The sequence below is a fragment of the Monoraphidium neglectum genome (genome assembly GCF_000611645.1).
Source record: "Monoraphidium neglectum strain SAG 48.87 unplaced genomic scaffold scaffold01594, whole genome shotgun sequence".
NCBI classification, from domain to species: domain Eukaryota; kingdom Viridiplantae; phylum Chlorophyta; class Chlorophyceae; order Sphaeropleales; family Selenastraceae; genus Monoraphidium; species Monoraphidium neglectum.
Window position 1 is genome coordinate 1 of NW_014012034.1, and position 10,453 is coordinate 10,453.

The 10,453-nt window shown below is 64.4% G+C and overlaps 4 protein-coding genes across 4 annotated transcripts; 3 read left to right on the plus strand and 1 right to left on the minus strand.

Moving 5' to 3' along the window:
• Window positions 1–189: 189 nt before the first annotated feature.
• On the minus strand, window positions 190–2,380 carry MNEG_8403 (Protein translocase subunit secA; the record flags this gene model as incomplete). Its single annotated transcript, XM_014043121.1, has 6 exons — window positions 190–317; window positions 684–827; window positions 1,121–1,358; window positions 1,624–1,737; window positions 1,902–2,002; window positions 2,195–2,380. Coding segments are annotated over 6 exons (911 nt in total), but the record flags the coding sequence as incomplete, so codon positions are not given.
• Window positions 2,381–3,224: 844 nt separating this feature from the next.
• Window positions 3,225–4,507, plus strand: MNEG_8404 (hypothetical protein; the record flags this gene model as incomplete). Its single annotated transcript, XM_014043122.1, has 2 exons — window positions 3,225–3,353; window positions 3,554–4,507. 2 exons carry the CDS (start codon window positions 3,225–3,227, stop codon window positions 4,505–4,507), a joined length of 1,083 nt encoding a protein of 360 aa, XP_013898576.1.
• Window positions 4,508–5,647: 1,140 nt separating this feature from the next.
• On the plus strand, window positions 5,648–6,772 carry MNEG_8405 (hypothetical protein; the record flags this gene model as incomplete). Its single annotated transcript, XM_014043123.1, has 2 exons — window positions 5,648–5,770; window positions 5,945–6,772. The coding sequence occupies 2 exons, from the start codon at window positions 5,648–5,650 to the stop codon at window positions 6,770–6,772; spliced, it is 951 nt and encodes a 316-aa protein (XP_013898577.1).
• Window positions 6,773–8,300: 1,528 nt separating this feature from the next.
• On the plus strand, window positions 8,301–9,158 carry MNEG_8406 (hypothetical protein; the record flags this gene model as incomplete). Its single annotated transcript, XM_014043124.1, has 2 exons — window positions 8,301–8,738; window positions 9,018–9,158. 2 exons carry the CDS (start codon window positions 8,301–8,303, stop codon window positions 9,156–9,158), a joined length of 579 nt encoding a protein of 192 aa, XP_013898578.1.
• Between the last annotated feature and the right edge of the window lie 1,295 nt (window positions 9,159–10,453).

Here is a 10,453-nt window from a genome sequence, read left to right on the forward strand (position 1 = left end):
CTGCGGGAGCTTGCGCAATGCACCACGTTTGCGAAGCAGTCCCCTGGATCGCCCCAACTGCCGCCCAAACACCCATGAAGCACGTGGGCGCACCCCCCCTCCACGCACAAACACACACATGCACATGCACATGCACATACGCACACACTGACACACTCACTCACACCCACAAATACACCCAACACCAACCTGGGCTGGTCGCTGACCCCGCTGATGATGAGGGGGGTGCGCGCCTCGTCGATGAGGATCGAGTCCACCTCATCGATCACGCAGAAGTTGAACGGCTGGGCGGCGCGCAGCACCAGCTCCGCGGGGGCCTGGGAGGACAGGGGCGGGCGCGGCAAGAGGGTCAGAGTGATGCTCGCGCGACAGCACCACGGGGGCGTCCGCGCGGCTGCTCCAAACCTGCCGATTTGGGCCTCATCAGCCCGCCGCTGCCGCCTGCGCCTGCGCCTGCGACGGCGCCAACCGCCGGCTGTCTACGCTTTCAACGCCATTTTGCCGCTGTTCCTCTCGACGCGCTTGTTGGAGGACCGCAGGGGTGCGACCGGCACTGCAGTACAGCACAGAGCAGCACACCGCCACAGTCCCATGCATCCCCGCCCAGCCGCCGCATCCGCCGCGCCAGCCCCAGCCCCACGCATCCCATCCCAGCCGCAGCGGCAGCAGCAGCAGCCACCCACCCCCGCCAGGTTATCCCTCAGGTAGTCGAACCCCAGCTCGCTGTTGGTGACGTAGGTGATGTCACTCGCGTACGCGGCGCGGCGGCTCTCGGGGTCCATGTCCGCCTGGATGAGGCCCACGTTCATGCCCAGGAAGCGGGGCACCTGCGGGTGTGCATGTGTGTGAGAGAGGGCGTGTGTGGACTGTGAGTGTGTAGGTGTGGATGTGAGCGCGATATATGTGAGGGGAGGGTCGTAGAGTTTTTCGAGGGCGGGACTCGGTGAAATGGTCAGTGGGGTGAAGGGCGGGGCAGGGGGGTTGGGAGTGGCATGGGGTAGGTGCGCGGGAGAGGTGATGGGAGGCTGGGCGCACTGGTAGCCCGTGCTGGTGAGCACAGGGCGGAGGGACGCGTTGATCAGTCCACGCCGGGTGCTGTATGCTGTTGCTAGCAGCCGACCGACGTGCGCACGGCGCCGCTGCGGCCGCTGCCGCTGCGCAGCTGCTGCAGCCGCAGCTGCTGCAGCCGCAGCTGCCTCGACCCTGCTGCACGCCGCCGACGCCCGTCACGTCGCTGCTGGCCCCTGCGCCGCGAAGCGCGCCTGCCGCGACGCTGCCGGGGCCCCCGCTCGTCGCGCCCGCCCCGCTGGCTCAAGCCGCGGCGAGCGCGGGCCGCCGCCTCGCCGGCGGAGCTGCTCCTACTTCCGCAAGATCCATCAAGCCAAGTCGCCGCCTTGGCCATGACCCTAGCCGTCCGCCCTAACCCCCTTTTGCCCCCGCCCGCTGCCCTCGCCGCCCCAACCGCAACCGCCGCCTTGCCCTCTTGCTGAGCCACCCCTTCGCCCGGCCCACACGCCCGGCCGCGGAGCCGGCCCCTCCTTAACCAATAAAACCACCGGTCTTCCACCAGCCCCCGCGGCGTTTCAACAGCGGCAGCAGCAGCCCCTCACCTGCCCGACCCACTCGCTGTCGCGGCGCGCGAGGTAATCGTTCACGGTCACCACGTGGACGCCCGCGCCAGACAGCGCGTTCAGGTACGACGGCAGCACCGCCACCAGCGTCTTGCCCTCGCCGGTCCTGCATGGGGGCGGAGGGGGTAGAGCAAGGGGCGGCGTGCTCAAAGGCCGACAGGCTGGGGGGTGCGCCTGCTTGGGCGCACTCATGAGCCCGCCTGCTGGGCCGCTGGGTGGACGGCAGCGGCGTCGCGCAAATGGGGGGGCGGCAGCACCCCTGTCCCGCACCTCATCTCGGCAATCTGGCCGTCGTGCAGGATCATGCCGCCGATGAGCTGCACGTCAAACGGCCGCAGGCCCAGCACGCGGCGCGAGCCCTCGCGAACGACCTGCGCGGGGTCGAGTTGACCAGCACGGCGAGTTGACCAGCAGGACACCGAGCAGTGTGCATGCACACAGGCGCACCCGCATCCCCAATTGGCGCCTCCGAGTGCATGCATGCAGTAGGAAGTGTGCTAGCATTGCATACATGCGCGCCTGCCGTCGCGCGCCACACATGCGCCGCGCGCGTCGGTGCCCACCGCAAACGCCTCGGGCAGCAGTGAGTCGAGGGACTCGCCCCGCTTGACCCTCTGTTTGAACTGCTCGGTCATGCCGCGCAGCTCCTCATCGGACATGGCCTGGATCTTGGGCTCGAGGGCATTGATGGCGTCCACGCGGTCTTGGTACTTCTTCCGCGTGTTCTCTGACGGATCCTGCTTGAACATCTTTCCAAAAAAGGCGTGCGTCTTCACGGTAGAGGCGCGCCCACGGCGAGCAGCAGCGGACGCGGGCGCCACAGCAGCAAGGGCATGGCCACGAAGGCCGGCCTTCCGCAGAGGAGTACCGCAGGCTGGTGCATTGAGTGCATTGATGCGAACAGGGACTCGGGGCCTCCCCGCGTGCGCGAGGGGCGCCCCGAAACCGCGTTGGACGAGCATCGCCTGTGAGCGAGCGACAGATGTCAATTGGATCGTGATAAAGACCGATAGGGCAATCTACTGATCCCCATACGGCGGCATGCGCTGCGTATGTGCGCGGCAGCCGACGTTCAGCGTCACTGGACGCCGGTGACGCAGCGCATGTGTGCAGGGCGCGCAGCACAAGAATCGCCCGGCATCGCTGTCAGTGATCCCTGCTATCTAGGTTCCAGGCAAGGAGCACAGAATCGAGGTGCACTTGAGGTGTTAAATGCCGACTGTGGGTGGATGACAGGCTGCGCAAGGGTATACATGGGCACTGCCGGTGGAGGGGGGCATGCCTCTAATTGTGTGATTGTCGTGGAATTTGTTGCCCCAAAGATATCGTCTGCCCCAAAGCTACCACCTGAGGCCCGACTACAACCTTGCACAGCATAATGTGTCCATTATATATCAGAAGTGGCTTGTGTTCTGAGTTGGTGCCCCTCTGCTCAACCTTGGACAACAAATCCTGATGCGTACATCGGTTTGCCCAACCGATGCGACGCAATCCCGCTCAGCACACGTCACAGCGGACATCCATTTTTCACACCGCATGCATATTGTGGCAGGTTATTTCTGGTGTTTTTGTGTAAAACCTCACACAGCCACGATGCTCTTCCAGCGCGCGTCCCCGTGCCAGATCAGCGGTGCCAGGGCCGGCAGCGGCCGCTTCGGCGCTGCCTTGCACGCTGGCTCCAACCGCCGGCATGTTGTCATGCTGCACTGTGGCGACCACGCGGTGCGTGCACCTCGGCTTTTGAATCCAACAACGCCCCTGCCGTGCATTCGAGAGCCCAAGCACTCGCTGCCCCCACAGACGTCCTGCACGCCGCCACAGCTCACCAGGCCTAGTCAGCGCGCAGCGGCCCGTCACCGCGTGCGGCCAGCCCCACTCGTCGCCGACCCATCCAGCCCACTCATCCCTTGCATCACCTGCAGGCACGTACCACGTCTGGGGCCTCCGGCCCAGCCTCCAAGGGCCCAGGGCCCTCTGCCGCTTCCCAGCAGCCGGGCCAGCCAGCAGCCCAGCCAGCCAAGCCGGCCCAGCCGCTCACCACCAACGCCGCCGCCGCCGCCGCCGCCGCCGCCGCCGCCGCCGCCGCCGCCGCCAAGCCCCGCCACTTCCATGCCAGCCTCGACCTGCTGACTGGGGGCGCCGCCGCCGAGGAGGCCGGCGCGGCCGCCAGCGAGGCGGCGTGCGTGGCCAAGCTCAGCGCCACCCCCGCCCTGCTGGATGCGCTGCGCAGCGCCCTGCCCGGCCTGCTCGCCGCCGCCGGCGGCAGCAGTGATGCCGCAGCTGCCCCCGCCGCCGGCGACGCGGCCGGCTTGGCCTCGGTGCGGCTAAACTCTGCCCTGTCCAGGGCGATCGCAGAGGCTGCCGGCTGCGACGTCGGCAGCGCCCCGGCAGGCGGGTCGGTGGATATTGCCGCTGCGACGCACGTCATTTACGGCGGCTGCATTTACCCTGTCATCCGCGATGCCGACGGCAAGCCGATGATCCTCACCCCTGATTGGACCGAGGTAAGCGTGGCCAAGGGCGCCGGCACGCGGCTGCTGTGCCTGACGCCCTGCGGCAGCGCTGAGGAGCGGCTCAAGCAGCTGAGGGCGCTGGGCGCGGTGGTTGGGGATGCAGCGGAAAGGCAAAAAGGGTCGCATTACAGCTCTTGGGGGTCTCTCATCAAGGGTGGAGGCCGCCTGCACGCCGTGCTGCCCGACGGGGACTTTGCCCCTATTTTTGAGGCAGAGAACTCAAGCAACAACGCCAACCATTTCATCGCGGCACCCCCCCTGAGCGTGTCTGGGCGAGTGGCCCCCAGCAAGGCGCGGCGTGATGTCACGCGGGCCAACCTTTCTAGCCTGCCCTGCAATTGGACGGAGGTGTACCTGGTTTGATTGCTCATAACAACTTGTTTCGCCCCCTCGACGCTTTGCACAAGTGTTGCAGGATTGCGTTTTGCTTATGCCTTTGTCACTGCCAGTCAACATTGGCGCAAGCAAGCCTATGGCATGTGGCGCTTCTTCTGAGCTGGCGGTGCCTTTGTATCTCAGGGACTTGTTGAGAACCGCTCCAGCTCGCACAACATCACTGTGCACGTGATGACGGAACTTCACATAGCTGGGTTGAAGTTGCAGTTGGGGCGGCGCGCTGAGGTGCAAAGCGTCCTGTTGGGGAGTTGAGGCGCCTTGAGGCGGGCGTCGCCGTGTAACTGGCTCTTGGAGACATGCTGGCAATTGTGCTAATCTGGCGGCACCCGGCACGCTGCGCCGTGTGCATCCCAGCGGTCATACTGCACTGCCTGAAATCTGCTGCCTGATTCGTGCTGCCCACAGACTGGCTCGACCAGGAGCAGACGTATGCGCCATGCAGATTTCTTTGCGCCTGCCCACGCGCCCCTGTCGGCGCGCTTGAACCTATCGGGCCGCGTTGCATATGCTGATGAGTGGCGTGGAACGGATAGGGCCGCTTTTAGCCGTTTCTAGAAACGGCCAAGATCTTGGCCCCTTGCCTGCTGCTTCTGGGTGGCTCTTGAAACGTACACTGCGTAATCACAGCTGCATACTGTGAAATGCAGTATCAAATCAAACATTCTTCTTGGTTTGCCAGCCTGACCCTTGCGTCTTTGCCGTGGATGGATGGGAGTGTGGGATTGTGAGGATGTCAGGTTGGGTGCAGTCCCAAGGAGCCAGACCATTTCAACTCACGGTTTGGGCTGTTCGCGCTGTAATCGTCCTTCTCATCTGGTGTATCACCCATTCAAAGGAGCTGTGTTCCGGGGGCTACATCCCCCGCACTGTGAGCTTGTAGTGTAGCAGGGTGGACGGCTGCCCTGACGCCGTCAGCGTCTGGGTGTGTAGCGCGTCACCCCAAAAATGATGCAAAGCATATTTTGAACACAACAGACGCTATACATGCGCACAAGACCGCAAAGCCGCGTAATTTTACATAATCATTCGAGCCGCGCTCGTTCCCCAGATACGGCCCGCCAGCTCACGAACGCAACTCTCTAGGGACCTGAAGCACCCGTGTTCTCAATGACAATCATCCGAGCCGTGCAGTCCTGGAGCTTCGGCAGGACCCGCCGCAGCGCTGCTCGCATAGCCGTGCGCGCCCTTGTCCGCCGCCCCGCCCTCACCAAGGGCACCTTCGGCAGCAAGGTGAGAGGCAGGTGTCAAATCAGGTCGACCTCGCCCGGGTTTCGACTCGCCGGCGGCATGCCCAAACACTGTCCATGTGTGCACACGTTTGTGCCACGACACACCTGCCTCAAAGCGCGCGATCAGCAAAGCGCGCTACACTACGCCGCCCCGTTCCCTACGTCCTGCTGGCAGGCTATGGTACCCCCTGAGGGCGCCATAAGTCCGTTCAAGGGGCCATGCTCCACGCCCAGCAGCTTCCACGCCAGCTTCGAGGTGCTCCCTGGCAACGGCCCCGCCGCCGAGCCCAGCGGCGCCGCCGCAGACGAGGCGCCGCGCGCGGCATACGCCGTCAAGGCCGACCCGATGCTCCTTGAAGCGGTGCGTCGGGCGCTGCCAGAGCTGTTTGCCCTGCCAAGCGGCGACGACGCCCCCAGCGCCGGCGGCGGCGGCGGAGCCGGCGGCGCGGCTTTCGCGCGGCTCAGCCCTGCGGCATCTGCGGTCCTGGCGGACGCCGCCGCCGTCGCAGCAGCAGCAGCCTCGGAAACTGCGATCACCCTCGAGACAGCGACGCATGTGATGTACGGCGGCTGCTTGTACCCGCTGCTGTGGAATACCGATGGCGAGCCGATAATCCTCGCGCCCAACTACATCGACGCAAGGGCGCTGCCAGGCGTCGGCACGCGGCTGCTGGACCTGGCGCCCTGCAGCACGGCCCACGAAAGGATCAAGCAGCTCAAGGCGCTGGGCGCCGTGGTGGGCGACGCGAGAAAGACTGCGCCGTACGAGGCAGGAGACGCCCCTCTCTTTGACGCCGGCGCCCGCCTGCACGTGGTGTACCCGAACGGCGAGGTTGCCCCGGTATTCACACTAGAGCACGACGACATGACCGTGCACTATTATGCGGCGCCCCGCGTAACTGTGTCGGGCGGGATCTTGACCGGCAAGGGCTGGCCAGAGGCACGTCAAATGAATCTGGCAAAGCTGCCCATCGACTGCTACCACGAGGTGTACCTGACTTGAACAGCTGGCTTCAGGATCCGCTCAGCTGGGTCCTGCGCGGCACGCACGCATGCGCATGCATGGAGAGACCTCTGGCCTGCTGGGCAGCAGGGCGCGCTGCCCGCTCGTTGGGTAGCTGGTGCCGAATGCTGTTTGCCGGCCGGCACAGCAGAGTGCCAAGCGGTGGCGCACCCAGGGAATCCTGGGATATCAGGATCTGTTTGCTGGGTGTTGCGCCGTGCTGCAGAAAACTTGTTGACCGAGCCAGAGCGCGCTGCGTCCTGCTACAAGGCGCTCTGAGGCGGCCCCTCGCTTGCATGTGTGTACACATGCGCCTGGCTCACCAGCTGCGGCAACACTCCTGGGTCTTAGTCTCAAATCATATCGTAAACATATGTTCTCCCCGGGCACTTGATAAAATTGTGGCTTGCAGCAGACGTGAATTCTAGTGCAGGACGTTTCACATCCAGGAAGGTGTGGATCCACGCCCCTGCAAGTTTGGGTGTCAACAGGGTTGCAGGTAGGTCCAAAAGGCTGGTGCGGATTGCAACAACAAAATGAAATTGGTTTGGGAGCCGCCCCGCACGCATAGCACTGTTGCCCTGCGCTGCACAGCTCTGATTCAGCCTTGCCAGCAGACATAACACCTTCACTTGTGCTGGCATGCTGTCCCACCGCGCACATACCGTTTGAACTTCCTCAGCACACACCATTCAAAGTAAAATCAGGCCTCTCAGTCCATGATAATCACAACTGAATCGCCTTCATCAAGGTAGTGTGGGATTGTGAGGATGTCCGGTTGTGCAGAGAAGTCCCAGAAGCCAAACCATTGCAATTAGCCGTTTCTGCGGCCCGCTCTGCAATTGTCCTCCTCATTCGTTGTAGCACTCATTTCAAGAAGCTGTGTCCCCGGCCGGTGCTGTTGTACAAGCTCTATGAGCTTGTAGCAGGCAGGGCTGCCAGCCAGCAGCAGCGATGCACTCTGACGCCGTCAGCCTTTTGGGTGTGTAGCGCGGCACCCTTGAGAGTATCATAATGCAAAGCCGTGTGACACGCTAGACATGTTCGCAGCAGCTAGACCTGGCGTAATGCCGCATACGGTACTTGCGTAATTTTACATGATCACCTGAAACGCGCTCGTTCCCCTCATACGGCTCGCCAGCTGACGAGGGCAACTCTCTAGGGACCTGCAAGCACTCGTTGTCCTCCCTCGTATCAGCAACCACCATGTTGCATGTCATGCAGGCCTGGAGCTTTGGCTGGGCCCGCAGCAGCACTGGCGCCGCTGGCACAGCCGCGCGCGCCCTTGTCCGCCGCCCCGGCTTCACCAAGGGCCCCTTTTGCAGCAAGGTGGGTGGCAGGTGTCAGATCAGGTCGACCTTGCCCCCGACCTTGATCTCGCCGGCGTGCCCAAACATTGCGCATGAGTGCGCAAGCTTACGCCATGCCGCACCTGCCGCAAAGCTTGCGATCAGCAAAGCGCGCTACACCACGCCATCCTTTGTCCCACACGTCCTGATGGCAGGCTATGGTACCCCCTGAGGGCGTCATGAGCCCGTTCAAGAGGCCAGGCTCCGCGCCCGGCAGCTTCCACGCCAGCTTCGAGGTGCTGCCTGGCAACGGCCCCGCGGACGAGCCCAGCGGCGCCGCCGCAGGCGAGGCGCCGCGCGTGGCATACGCCGTCAGGGCGGACCCGATGCTCCTTGAAGCGGTGCGTCAGATGATGCCAGAGCTTCTCGCCCTGCCGAGCGGCGACGACACCCCCAGCGCCGGCGCCGGCGGCGGAGCCGGCGGCGCGGCTTTCGCGCGGCTCAGCCCTGCGGCGTCTGCGGTCCTGGCGGACGCCGCCGCCGCCGCAGCAGCAGCAGCCTCGGAAACTGCGATCACCCTCGAGACAGCGACGCATGTGATGTACGGCGGCTGCTTGTACCCGCTGCTGTGGAATGCTGATGGCGAGCCGATCATCCTCGCGCCCAACTACACTAATGTGAGGGCTCTGCCTGGCGTCGGCACGCGGCTGCTGCGCCTGCCGCCGTGCAGCACGGCCCGCGACAGGATCGAGCAGCTCAGGGCGCTGGGCGCGGTGGTGGGCGATGCAAGCGAGCGGGAGCCAGATTCCGAAGAATCGGAGTGGGATGGCGATACAGAATCGGATCATGACGATTGGGTCCCGCCCCTCCCTCTCGTCGACGGCGGTGCGCACTTGCACGTGGTGCTCCCAAACGGAGACGTTGCCCCAGTGTTTCCGTCGCCTGACCACCCCAAGCTCGGCCACCTGCACTATTACGCGGCGCCCCGCGCGTCTGTGTCGGGCCAGGTTGCAACCGGCAAGGCCTGGCCAAGTCCAGTCTGCCAGACTCTGGCAAAGCTGCCAGTAGACCGCTACTACGAAGTGTACCTGGCATGAAGGGCTGCCTGCAGGATCCGCTCAGCTGGGTTCTGCGCGGCACGCACGTATGCGCATGAACAGAGGCGCCCGGCCGGGCGGCGGGCACTGTTGCCCTGCGCTGCGAAGTGCTGATTCAGCCTTGCCAGCAGCCCACCACCACTTGCGCGGGCATGCCGCCCCACCGCACACATACCGTGTGCACTCCCACTGCACGCCCAATTCAACATGAAAAAAACGACGCCTCTCAGGCTAACCACAACTGAATCGCCTTCATGAAGGGAGTGTGGGATTGTGAGGATGTCAGGTTGGGTAGAGAAGTCCCGGGAGCATTTCAACTAGCCGTTTCTGCGGCTGCTCTGCAATCGTCCTCCTCTTGTGTACACTGTAACTCATTTCAAACGCTGTGTCCACGCCCCGTGCTGTAGTACACGCTCATGAGCCAGCCGGCAGCCATGCACTGTAGCCATGCACTGTACCCTGACGCCGTCAGCCTCTGGGGTGTGTAGCGCGTCACCCTTGAATGGCTACGAAGACTTGTTGAACTTGAACAGAATCTATACATGTGCACAACGCAACATATGCGCGTAATATTACATAATCACCCCAGCCAGAAACGCCCTCATACGGCCCGCCAGCTCACAAGGGCAACCCTCCAGCGACCTGCAGCACCCGTGAAGTGCCCTGGTATCCACAATGACAATATCACAAGCCATGCAGTCCTGGAGGTTCGTCTGGGCCGGGAGCAGCACCTGTGCCGCTGGCACAGCCGCGCGTGCCCTTGTCCGCCGCCCCTTCTTCACCAAGGGCACCTTCGGCTGCAAGGTGAGGGGCAGGTGTCAAACCAGGTCGACCTCGCCCCCGACCTTCATCTCGCCAGCGTGCCTGAACATTGCGCATGCGCGCACACGTTTGCGCCATGCCGCGTCTGCCTGAAGGCGTCCTTTCAGCAAAGCGCAGTACACCACGCCGCCCCGCGTTCTCTACTCGCCCTGATGGCAGGCTACCGCGGCCCCTGAGAGCATCGTGAGCCCGTTCAAGGGACCGGACCCCGCGCCCATCAGCTTCCACGCCAGCTTTGAGGTGCTCCCGGGCGGCGGCCCCAGGGCCGACGGGCCCATTGACGAGCCCAGCAGCGCCGCAGGCGAGGCGCCGCGCGGGGCTTACGTCAGGGCCAACCCGATGCTCCTCGAGGCGGTGCGCCCGGCGCTGCCTGGGCTGTTCGCCCCGCCGAGCGGCGACGACGTCCCCATCACCAGCGGCTGCGGCGGCAGCGGCGCGGCTGTCGCGCGGCTCAGTGCGGCGGTGTCTGTGGT